Here is a 12,399-nt window from a genome sequence, read left to right as displayed (position 1 = left end):
AGCAGGAACTACTTCCACCTGTTCTGTGCTCAGCCACTGAACATTCTCCACAGGGAGAGAATGTGGAGGACTGGGAAGGTGGTTTTGGGTCCTTGGTGGTTATTCATTCGTTCTTAAAGAGTCACCTCATGCTGCATTGCAGGGACATGTGATAAGTGCCATAAATGTGAGACTGAGGTGCTGAGCTTTTCATAATACTTCTGTTTAATAATGTTTTAGTAGTTTGGTTAACAATATTTAGTTCTCTTGTCAGGTGTTAAGTCTTTAATCTGGATGAGACCTGAGCATGGCACTTTAAGATGAGCAGACAGTTATTTTGTAAAGCTATGGGTTTTTTTGTCCTTTTTTTTCTTCTTTCTCTCCTAGCAGCTCTGAAGTAGTTTTCTTTATGCCAGTAGGTGCATAAATGAGGGAGCAGGACAGAATAGCTGGTTGTATTCCGTGGCTCCCAAAACTCATCTCTTCTAAGCATGAGTTTGAGCATCCATGCTGTTACTGGGGAGGGATTACTGCCAGGGATTTTTATCTGAAAGCATTTACTTGATTTGCAACTGAACTTTTAAATTCTTGAGCACAATCAAAGAATGTTTTACTAAATACCTTTCCATGGATTTCCAACAACAATACCTCTGGGCTGTGAGTCAGTAATTTTTCAAACTAAAATTCCATCTGCTCCCTTACCTCTCTTTGTAGCTTCCTCCCCAGTCAGTAAGCTCTGCCTCTCTTACTTCCCTTTCTCCCTGGCCCCAGGTAACATCAGGCTGATGTAGCTATATTGCATTTGTTTTAGGAAAACATGCCTGTCTTCATCACTGTGTTGTGTCCCTTTCCTCTTCTCAAGCTTGGAATATGCTGTCTTGTTGGAGAAGGTGAGAGTGGTTTTTATACTGTCATTAAGGACAAGTGAAATTTCATAGCATCCTTGCACCACAAAATTGAGTTTTTGTTTTAGATTTAATATGAATTCCTATGTGTGTAGGAATTTTCCTTCTCTGTGTACTACTTATTTTCAAAATAAATTTGCAGTGGGTTATTTTTCCATGTTGGGTGTGCATTGTCAACTAAGCACATTTGAATCCTGGATTGTATTTTAGTCCATGAAATGTTTTTTATTGAACTTAAAATCCCATAATATATTCTCTGTCAAGGACCAAACTTAAAGGATGTTTTCAGAAAACTCTAATTTCACCTTTCATTTGTTTAGTTTGAAGCTCACTTGGGTTTTTCAGTTTCTTTTGCCACTAGTAGAGCAAGACAAAGCAACCAGAGTACTGCTTATTTTAGTGGCCTTTATAGTGGTTTTACATAGGTAGAACATCACAAACACAGGAATAAACTGAGGGCAGGCAACCTTTCACTTGCTTTGGTCTTTATTCCCTTATTCTGGAGAAAAAAACTAAAATTTAAGATTCAAGACATTTTATTTTTAACTGAAGTTGGGCATAACTATGTCAGAGGAAAAAATTGTTCAGTTTTGATTTATAAACTGCTCCTTTATTTCACAGTTTTTGGGGCACTTTAGAGGTATTAGCTGGTTTATCCTGCTAAGAGGAATTGATAATTACTGAGAGTAATTATTTTCTTTTTAATATCAAAAGGCCATTATTCATCAGTCCTTGCTAAAACAAAATCTTCACCTTTCAGATGAAAGTTAATCCTAATAAATATCCTGAAGCCGAATGTAGTGTGAGCACAAGAATTTCTCTTCTAGGGGATGTCTGTCTAGATTGACTTTCCCTCACAGGGTGGAAAGGTCTGATGTTTCATGACAAACTGAATAAAAGTGAAGAATATGAATTAATACATTATTTGTTTAAACCTGAGGTTAATCAAATACTGGAGCAGAGGCCCAGAGGAGTCGTGAAATCTCTAATCACTGAAGATATTCAAAGTTGACAAGTTTTTATGCAGTCTTTTTAAATTGGATTTGTTTTCTTGGGGAGAGATTGGACTAAACAACCTCATAATATCTCTTCCAACCTACATCATTGTATGTTACTAGAAAACTTTCTTCATCTGTCTGTCTGACCAAGGTAGATAAACTTCCTTGTTAATAGTGACCTGGTTTCTGCCCTATATTTCCCAACTTATTGATACCACTTTGAATTAACAATACACGTTAAGAAGTTACTGTTCACAATTAGATCCTCCAAAGCAAATCTTCAGGATGTTTTTTGTTGTGGAAAAACAGAATCTTAAAACTCAAGGTAAACTCTGAAAATTAATTGCTTAGCAAAGGACTGAGAACTTAAGTGAATGAAACAGGATAAATACTCCAAGGAGTATTTGGAGTGGAGTTGCTAAGAGGCCTTATAGCAGCACTGTGGAGTGGAGTTGCTAAGAGGCCTTATAGCAGCACTGTGCAGCTGGAAGGGCAGCTTGGAACTAGTCTATCTTCTCTATATTTTGAACTGGGGAACATGCAAATAGGTTTCCGGACACAGAAGGTTTCAGGACACTGCTAATATTGGGTTCTGGAGTGCAAGGAAAGCTGCTCATGTTCAGGTTTGCCTGTCTGGGCTCCTGCACCCTCCTGTTTGTTTTGCCTCTCCAGATACACCTTTTTTATGACTTGGCAGGAGGCAGTGCCAGCAGCAGGTAACAGGCTTAGGCATACTTTCCCCGGTGTAAAACCTGCTTTTGAGGAGGACTAAGGCCACACACCATTCCTACTCACCCACACTGTGGCTCTGCCCAGAGATATTTGCTGTGCTTGGTGAATTCATGTCAGCTTAGAATTTCTCCTGTTTAAAAGTTCTGTTAAAAACAATGTCCTGGCTTGGTTTATTTGGGATGCTTCTGTTTAACAAGTTCTTGATTCTGTGTGAGGCCTGTTATTTATTTCTCCCCACCCCAATTAGTCCTTGACTAAAATGATTCTTTACCTGCTCCCCCTTATCAAGTGTTTGAGTTTTACCTCTTGGACCTCATTTCAAACGTAGAAATGTGTTGTCCAAAGTAGCTGCATTAATCAGCTCTGTGTATTAGAACAAGTTCCTTTGGTGATGGCAGATTAATATGTGTTTGCAGTTTTAAGAAACTGGTATTCATTAGGTTTTTGGAAAGAAACGCCAACTTTCTCGTTACTTTTAGGTTATGTACTTGAATAACTGTGGGTAGTTTAAGGTCCAGTTTTATATACTTAAAAACAGGTTTAAAGGAGAGTTCACTAGGTGAATTTGGCACCTGCATGGAGAAGTTTCAAATAAGTAAAATGCTCACTGTCTGTTACTTTGAGAATTGTAAATGAAAGCTTTGTGTTCTGCTGGCTCTGCAATATTGACTTTATTCCTAGACTGTTCATGCAGCTGTTCCAGTCCTCTGAATAATAGTGATGTAGCTATTCAGAATTTCATTTAAAATGCCATTTTTTGAAGTTTAAGTAGAAAACCTTCCTTGTGTAAGTCACAAATTCAAATTACTCTGCTCTCCCAATAGCTTGATTTGGTGTGATTAAACAAGTGACAAAAGACATTTTTCCCCCATCTCTTTACATTTTACAGAGGATGTTAAAACAATCTGTACATAATATAGAGTCAAAACTAATTTAAACTAAACATATCAATATATGCAATTTTTTCGTGAACTGAAACTTCTAAAATGGGAATATGTCATTTTGGTCTCCTAAGCATAACAATTTTGTTTTTCACTCCACTTTAGAGAACACTTCCTTTCTGAATGTGGGACTTAGATGTGGAAAATACATGTTTGCCTTTTCAAGACCTAGGTGGTCTTTAGACTGTGTTGGATTATGGAACATAAAACTATTGCTAGACTATTGTGTGGCTTTAAATATTATGGGTAAGCATACACATATGCAATTAAGGTAATAAAATAGTAGCCTAAGTTTATGGATATCAGAATGAGCTCACATGGTATCTATTTACTTGTCAGCAGTCAAAAACAATAATTTTAACACAAGCCACTTATTCTGTTCCTTTCTGTGCAGTGCTGCTGCTTTGCCAAACAGAGAGATTTAGACCAGCACAGCTTCCATGTGTTCACCAGTGTGTTTCTGCGAGACATTTTATTCATCACTGTTGCTCAACAATAGTAGAGCTTCTTAACTTAGGAAAAGATGTAAACATTTTGTACTGAAAATTAAATACTTAGTTGTTGGCTTTTTTATTGATGCTTTTTGCGTCAGTGAAGAAGTGGGGGATATGTCCTTCGAAATGTCAACTTATCAGTATTTGCTTAAATTAAGTAAATTTTACTTAGTTATTGCTTTTGAACTATTTTTATAGGGTTTAGTTTAGCAGCTTTTAAGAGGAACAAGAGGAAGCTGGAGTTGGCCGAAAAGGTGGAAACGGATCTCATTCAACTAAAGAAAAGAAGACAATCAAATGAAAAGGTTAGCTCCTGTTTCACATCCTGTTGTGTCATCCTAAACTTACAGTTGACTGCTAATAAATTTGTCATATATGATAAATAAGATTAATGTAGCCTCAGAAACCACTTCTCCTTGGCCATCCCAATGTTTAGATGATACAGTGATAACTTACTGCAAATTGAAAGTTTCTGCCTTGCTATTTTGAAAACCAAACCGTCACTTTGTACCTTTGTTTATGCTAAGAAAAATACTTTTACTTGTTTTGAACTGGAAATATGATGACAAATGTAAACACAAACAGATAATTATTTACCAAAACGTTTTCTTTAGCTTGGGATCTCTGTCACTGTTTCCCACTTTTTAATGTTTCCTGAACGCGCTGCATTATGGAACTGGAATTGATGAAATTTGAAATATCAGGTAGGTAAACATGTGCATCTGTGCATGCATCTAGCATTGACCTGACCCATATTACTTGTGCTAAAAAACTACCAGGATTCCCTCTGTTCCCCTCTTAGTTTGAATGTAGAGCCTTTGTTACCTGTGAGAATGTCAGTCACAGTATTTGTGTTAAATGAGTATAGCTCATTAAATTAAATGCCTGTACTTTATTTGGGGCCTGTGGGCTTTTCAGATTGGCCACTTTGATAAGCTGGCTGACCAGTGTGTAGGTATAAATAATGTATAAATCCCAGAGAATTGGCAAAAAACTGTATTCTCTGTAGTCTGTATGAGTGCAAACTAGTGATAAATTAAGCAGTTTTCTTCTATGTTCTTAGACTAGAAGTTTTCCCTAGCATGGTGTTAATTTTTCGATTTTCAAGGAGATAAGACCTGTAAAGAAAGTAAGGATTGCAGGGGGTGGGGGAAGTTAGTTATTTGTTTGGAGTCTTTCCCTTTTACTTCACACACCTCCTTGAGAAACTAAATGTTGAAGTGTAGCTGAGGGAGGAGGGGTCTCTGTACAGTATCGATGTTCATGTAATAAGGGGCAAGTCAATGCTTGAAACAAATGCCAATGCATGAGCTTACCAACCTGCAATTTGAAATTTCAAGGGCTCCAGAGTCCTGTGCAGCACTTGTGGGAGATCCCCAAAGACCAGTGGTGGTAGGTAAAGGAGATGGTCAAATAGAGCTCTCTACTCGCTGGTAAGTAATCCAGTAACACCACACACTGGGTTTGTCAGCTTGCTGGGCACATCCTGTCTGTTTTCCCCTTCAGAAAATCAAATTAACAGCAACAACAAAAAAATAGAATAATTCTCTCCAAGCTAGTGGAAAAAGGTCATTTAGCAAGGATGAGGCACATGCTTTGTCGTCCCAAAACTCACACTACCAAAGCTGAACTCTCAGAAAAGGTTTAAAAATAATTGATTTAGAACCATTTAAATATTTGAATAATTAAAAGTCAATCTTCTTGTCAAAGCTAGCCTTTAATTGATAGATACTCATGTAACTTTTTTATTTGCTTTTCCTCTCTGGAGCTGCAGAATGTCATTTTCAGCAGGAGTTCAGGGCTGTTTTATTATCTAGTTTGACTCTGTGCTGCAGCTGAGCTTATGTCCCTCTGTTGCCAGTACTGCAAGCTTGGAGGAGAGCAAGGTAGAAAGGAAGGTGAAGTCGAAAGGAGATCATAACAAAAGGGCTGGTGTGGAGAGGTAGTGTTGCAGACCAAAAAGACTGAAATTGGAAGTTTTAGCTGCTGTTAAATGTCACCAGCTAAAAAAGAAAATACGCTTTTAAAAATTAGTTTTCAATAAAACTGTCTCTCATTCAAGAAGAATGAGAGACTATTTAAATTTGTCAAAGCTTGTATGGAAAAACTTGGCAGTGTAAATTACTAAAGGACTTTTATTTCCTGAGTAAATGGAATTTTCTGTTTGCTCTGTTTTTCACTGTTGACCCAATGCAGGATTTGCAGGGGGTTTGTATGATTGCACACGGGAAGATTCATTAAGAACTTCACCATTTTGAAGTTGTAAAAATTTAGACTTCAAGTTGTAGAGTCTTACTCATTTACACAGTTAAGAAATAATTTTTGTGTGTGAATTAACTAAAACTCATAGGGGGAGTGACTATGATGTGTTCATTCAGCCAGATGCCATTCTCAAGTTCTTCTCCCCAAGCACCAGTAAATACCAGAAGTAAATGTTTGTCTTCTTACTCTGAGCCTGTCTTTTACCAGAGGAAATTGTCATTGAAAATAACTTAGAAGAGTTTGGCTAAGAGCCCTAATTTTATTTTGCCTTCTACTATTACAAACTTCTTTTACAGCTATGCTGAAGTTACTTGTAAGAGGAGTTGTCCTCTCCTTTATTTCAATAAGTGGCACTAAGAACTTCCAGTACCCATGATTTTTTTGGTATAGAGTAGTGCTTATAAGTTAGTATTTTATAGGCTAGTTATTGAACTCCATAAATAAAATTATTTAGTTTGAGTTTTAATAAAACTGGTTTGGTTTTTATCTTGTTTAATGTATATAACCAAGTATTTGTACCCCAGTTTGAATTATATGAATGGAATCAACAGTTTCACGTTCTTCAGCTACTGTATTAAGACTGAACATATTTAGAAAATGTTTATGTGCAGGTAATAAGTGTAGCAATCAACTATGGCAGTCCTACTCTGTCTTATTTAATGTTGCATTTTGAACAGGAATTTGAATTTTATATATTTCCTATTCCTTAAAAAAGAAAGAAATTTTCCATCCCACATTCGTGCTGAAATGACCTTTGATAATAATACTTCATAGACTTCAGAAGTACACTTCAAAATCCATTTAATATGGGAAAAGAAACCTAAATACTTTTCATTCATTCTAGTGAAAACAAAACCAAACCAAAACAACAGAACTCATCTGTGGAAATATGGTATGAAATAATTCCCTCATCTTGCGTGTGGAAGTCAGACAAAATGTTCTCTTTATACACCAAACTACTCTTAAACTGGGAAGGCTGGGGTTCTTCATAGAGCTTTGTATGATTAGATGATTGGGTAATAGCATATAGATGTTAATTACTTCAATCTGATTAGTTTGTTATTTTGTCAGTTATAGATAAGTTTTGATGGTAATTGTTCTGGAATTCTGTGAGAAAAGGTCCTGGGTGTAGAATCTTCTAGTGGGGACTGGGTAGAGCTCTCCTAAATCTTTAATTCCTTCCTTAGGGGCTTTTATAATGATGAGTGTTTATGGGGTTTTTATCTGCAGAAAAAGGGAAGGATGAGATTTCTAAAACACTTGACAGAACTCTGTATTTGTGCAGATGAGCATCTTCCTACTTTGAATCCATGTTCTTAGTAAAGTTTGAGTATTTGGACCATGGTTTCATGAAATTAACTTCCTTTCCTGTCACAAGGTGCAAATTAATTAATGTGAGGTCTTACTTTGCACACTGACCTTTGGTTGTTTCCGTGCAAAATTTTAACTACATAATAGATGATTTTTAGATTGCAATACTACATCATTGAAACTCTCAAACTGCTTTTGCAGTGGACCTGCTCGTATAAATTATTAGCTGAAGTCAGATATGGAATTCATTAGCAGATATCACCAAGTAATAATCAAGTTTCCTTAGAGAACTCAAAAAATTCTTAAATCTAAGGTGCTAAATTAATAAATCAAATACATAAAAAGATAAGGGCAAGCAAGCTGGGTCTTGTTTAATCCCCGTTGGACCCATATAAAGTTTGGACTTATTTTAGACTTTGTGAATTGTAGTGTTTAACATACTTGTTTTGATTATCCTGATACTGGCTTGACAGGATTATGTATTCTTCAACATCCTTATGGTTTGAAGAGATGAAATGTGTGACACTGAAAGTCTTCTCACCAGGTGTATTCTTCCTGGAACTCCTCAGGCACCTGATACCTTTTTGTGTGGAGATACACAGGAAGTTCCTTCGTTAAATTGTGACGAACTCTTCTTTTACTGGTTCAGAAGTCATAGGGTTGTCAGTACAGTTCACATATGTATTAGATTTTTAGTCCTAAACTATAGAATTGATTTGTGATGTTACATGTAAGTGTGTGAAGTCAGTAATGTTGAAATGGGAGCAAATAGAGTAAGTCTAGAATAGATCTGACAGTGTATTTTTCCCATGGGATATGGAGTAGAACTGATCCCCACTGGTTTTCAGTTCGCTGAGCAAGGATAAATATAACGTCACCTGTATATCAGTGAATCTTTTTCTGAACACACAAAAAAAACCCCTAACAAACTTACATTACTGAGAAGGAAAATATGGAATTCCTTTGCTTGACTGATGCAGATTTACTTCAGAGAGTTGTGTGGGCCAACACAACCTTCCCTTAAAAATGCTTCCCTTAGAAAAGGTTTCCGACCTCCTTAGTTGCCCCATTTAAAAATAAAATAAGCCAAAGCAAGCAAATTAGCACTGAATTGATGGCACATACTGATGGGAAATAGATCTTCTTTGAAATGAAATAACGGTGAAGAAAGTTTCCATCTAGCATATACCTGTAAATGCTTGTGGATTTTTGATTAAAATATCTTTTTAAGAAAGAAATTAGTAATGGAGGTACTGAAGGCAAATATTTTGTGTGTGAGAGCTAAGGCAGAAGATGGATGGCAGATTGAGCAGATACTTTTACACATGCTGCAAAGAAGGCTGCAAACATTTTTTTCCTAGGCTGTCAGATGATATGAAAAACTTACTGATCATCCTTCTGAGATGTATTTCTGTTCATTATAGAAACCCTAAATGTTTGATTTTAATAGGAATTAATATTGCACAGGTGGCCTTAATTCTGGTATTTCCTAACTTTGACAGGCTTGATTTTCATATCTGTAGTTGTCTATTAATCAAGTTTCTCATTGAGGGTATAACTTCCTTTGATAAAAGGGGGCAGGGGAGGGACAACAAAACCTGTATCATATTAGTAGTTCTTCTCTATGTAGAAATTATAGGAGAATTCATGTAGGGAAGAGCTTTGTCCAGTCTGATCTTGAAAACCTCCCAAAGATGGGAGTCTGCACCTCCAGTGAGCAGCCTGCTCTGCTGCTTAAGAACTTTTGAATCCACTGATAAGTATTGTTCAAATTGGGTTAATGTTACCTCAGTTAGGCCGTGTCTGCAGGTCCTGGGAGCTGAGAAATACAGTTACACACGAGATGTTAGGGAAGGGTTACTTAATTTTCGTTCATCTTTTCAATCAAGGGAGCATGCACTTTCCTTATCCCCTTTGTTCCAGTCCTCAAAACTCCTTTTGCCTTTCTATGTCCTAGTTTTTTCCTTCCTCTGCTTTTCAACTTGCTCTTCTTCCCAGTGCCAGTTGAGACCCTGGGTCTATAACTTCTCACCCCTCTTCCTTTAAGCAGTTTCTCTGCTATGCTGTTGAGACATTCATCTGCTTGTTTTAATATTGAGTATGGTCAGTACCAACTTCTGAGAGTAGAACTTGTTAAGGATGATCTAGTTGTAGGTGCAGAGAAAAAACTTACTGTTACTCTGGATGAAAACTGGAGATGACACTCCTGCTTAGGAGTTCCAGTTGCTTGAAAGATACTGTAGTGCTGCATTGCATATTTTTCCTTTTAAGACTGACAAAGTATTAACTCAAGTGTTTTCTCTTCAGTGTGGCCAGAGTATCATCAGTGCAGGAGTCCTAAAAATCCTACTTGATAAATGACATTGGAAATTCTAACTGATGGTGGGAACTCTCTAATTTGGAGTTGAGTAGTTGGGTGTATTTCTTTTTCTTCCTCCCTCTGGATCCTAGTGCAGAAAATTCACATTTATATGAAAAGCTTAATATCCTTCGTTGGGTAAGTTTATATAGGAGGCTTGAGGCTTGTGCACCTTTGGAGTATGTGATGGATGATGGATCAGGTTTTTTTATTGGTTTTATTTTCTGTACACTGCATGTGTGGTTGGGCATGAAGTCAGGGTGCCTTACCCTGGGTTCTGCAGAGAGAGGAATACAGGGAAAACCCAGGCAGAGTGCGGAAAACTGCTCCTTCTTTAAGAGTGACCGAACATGATGTACTGAGGAAGAGGGGAAAGGCACAAAGATCCAAGGGGAGAGAGCAGAAGTGTTTGTGGAACAGCAGACGGAGAGCTTGAGTCAGGAATGAATGCTGGAAGACCCCTGCTCCTAGGGGGGACATCTACCTCAGAAATGATGGTAAAGGACACTTTTTTACTGAGCAAAAGTTAAATTGTTTCACCCACTAAAGATTCCTGAACTGAGAAAAAAATCTTGGCGAAAGAATCTGACCTAGGGGAGATTTCTTCTCAAGGCTTCTGTTTATTGTCTCACTCAGAATATCAGAATTTTCTCTTTACATGGTAAACTGCTTCTTGATTTTGTTTTGGTTTTTCTTGCTGTTGTTTTGTGTGTTTGTTTTTTTAATCATACATCTTTAAAGATCAGAGCCTCTGAAAATTCCATCTTGAAGCTTTTGGGAAAGGCATTTTGATATGGGATCTTTGGAGTAAGTTGCTGAGTCACTTCTTAGCGGACAAGTGACCACCACTAAAAAAAAAGAGTATTTTTGGCACTTTTGTGAGTAAAGGCAGGTGATTTAAGCATTGGATGAGTTCTGAGATGGTTATTACCTTCTTGTTACCTTCTTTTTCTTTGGGTCCTGTCTGAGGCAAGAGAGCATTTTATGAAGATTTATGCCAGCACAGCGGGTACAATGTGCGTGAAAACAAATCCTTTTTGTTGCTAGGCCTGTGATTGGTTTTGTCTGCTGTAGTTTGCACACTCCTAAGTATCATCTGCCTCTAATATACTGTTTTTACTAGTTGTTCCTGTTTGTGTGTCCTGCAGGAGAACGACTCAGGAACGTTGGATACAGTTGGCGCAGTTGTTGTTGACCAAGAAGGAAATGTTGCTGCTGCTGTCTCCAGTGGAGGTTTAGCACTGAAGCATCCTGGAAGAGTTGGTCAGGTGATTATTAGGCAATATTTTAGTTGGTATTGGCCATTCAGTGACAGCAAACTGTTGTTCTCCACTGAAGGCATTTTCACTTCACTGAAATGCAGTTTTTGTTCTTAGTGTCATCCATCAGTGTAGTAAAACATTGAGGGGTAAGAGGATGTTCTGTAGTGAGTTACCTTTTGCCAGAGATATTAATTTCTTGGGCTTAAATACCTCCTTAATACCACAAATAGTCTCTTAAATGCTTAAGAGTCTTAAAATAAGATTTCCCTCAATATTTAGGAAAGATGTCCTAATTAATTTTTGTATGATCTTGTGAATTGGTGGAAGTGACAAAGGCATTAACACAGAAGGTATTTGTGATGTGTTACTTTTACTTATTAATATGTTTATAAGTAATTTCTATTTGTTATTAATGTTATTCATATTTATGATATTTATATTTCTGGTGTGTCACCTTACTGTTATTAGGTGAGGGAATTTTGAGGTGCATCAAAAATGTTATCCTCCGTTGTTGTGCAGCTGTATTTTTGGTTAACTTTTACTACTGTCCTAAAAGCAGTTCTCTATTGAATTGTATTTAAGAGGTTTTGTTTTTTTTGGAATAGCAGAGTGAAAGAGATTTTATATGAACAGGGATATCTGTACCCTCCTTTTCTGGTAAGTTAGGTTAAAATACCATAGATCTGTGACAAACACTCAGATCTGAAGAAGAGTAAAAGAGGATGTAGCAAAACAGATTGGAATTGCAATACAGTGATGATGTTCTTTCTTATTTTTTGTATTAATACTTAGATTTTTCTTGGATTTCTTTTTTTGTTGTTGTTGGTTTTGAGATTTTTTGTTTGTTTGTTTGTTTTTTTAAGGAAAGGGTACAAACCAAAAATCTTGTATACTTAAAATTTATGAACGATGCACTTCTTTCCTTAGGCAGCTCTTTATGGTTGTGGCTGCTGGGCTGAAAATACAGGAGCTCATACCCCTTACTCCACTGCTGTGAGTACTTCAGGTATTTACTACTTTTATAAATATTTAACAAAGTTGCTATCTTTCTGTAATGTAATTAATTTGTAAATTCCAAATAAATTATTTCTGTGAATGGTGGATTCAAATATCGTTATTTCTAGACTATGTTCCACATTTGTATCATTTATTTGCA

General features: G+C 36.8%; 1 protein-coding gene across 6 annotated transcripts in view; it reads left to right on the top strand.

Annotated features, from left to right (window-relative positions):
* Window positions 1–12,399, top strand: part of TASP1 (taspase 1) — a 78,605-nt gene that overhangs the window by 26,745 nt on the left and 39,461 nt on the right. For all 6 annotated transcript variants that reach the window (XM_032683522.1, XM_032683520.1, XM_032683517.1 and 3 more), the window contains 3 exons: window positions 4,248–4,354; window positions 11,130–11,249; window positions 12,171–12,249. In XM_032683522.1, coding sequence (XP_032539413.1) covers window positions 4,248–4,354; window positions 11,130–11,249; window positions 12,171–12,249 — 306 coding nt within the window. The remainder of the gene's footprint in view (window positions 1–4,247; window positions 4,355–11,129; window positions 11,250–12,170; window positions 12,250–12,399) is intronic.

The sequence above is a fragment of the Chiroxiphia lanceolata genome, chromosome 3, assembly GCF_009829145.1.
Source record: "Chiroxiphia lanceolata isolate bChiLan1 chromosome 3, bChiLan1.pri, whole genome shotgun sequence".
Taxonomy (NCBI): domain Eukaryota; kingdom Metazoa; phylum Chordata; class Aves; order Passeriformes; family Pipridae; genus Chiroxiphia; species Chiroxiphia lanceolata.
The sequence above is the reverse complement of the archived record's forward strand: the minus strand, read 5'-3'. Positions and strand labels throughout refer to the sequence as shown.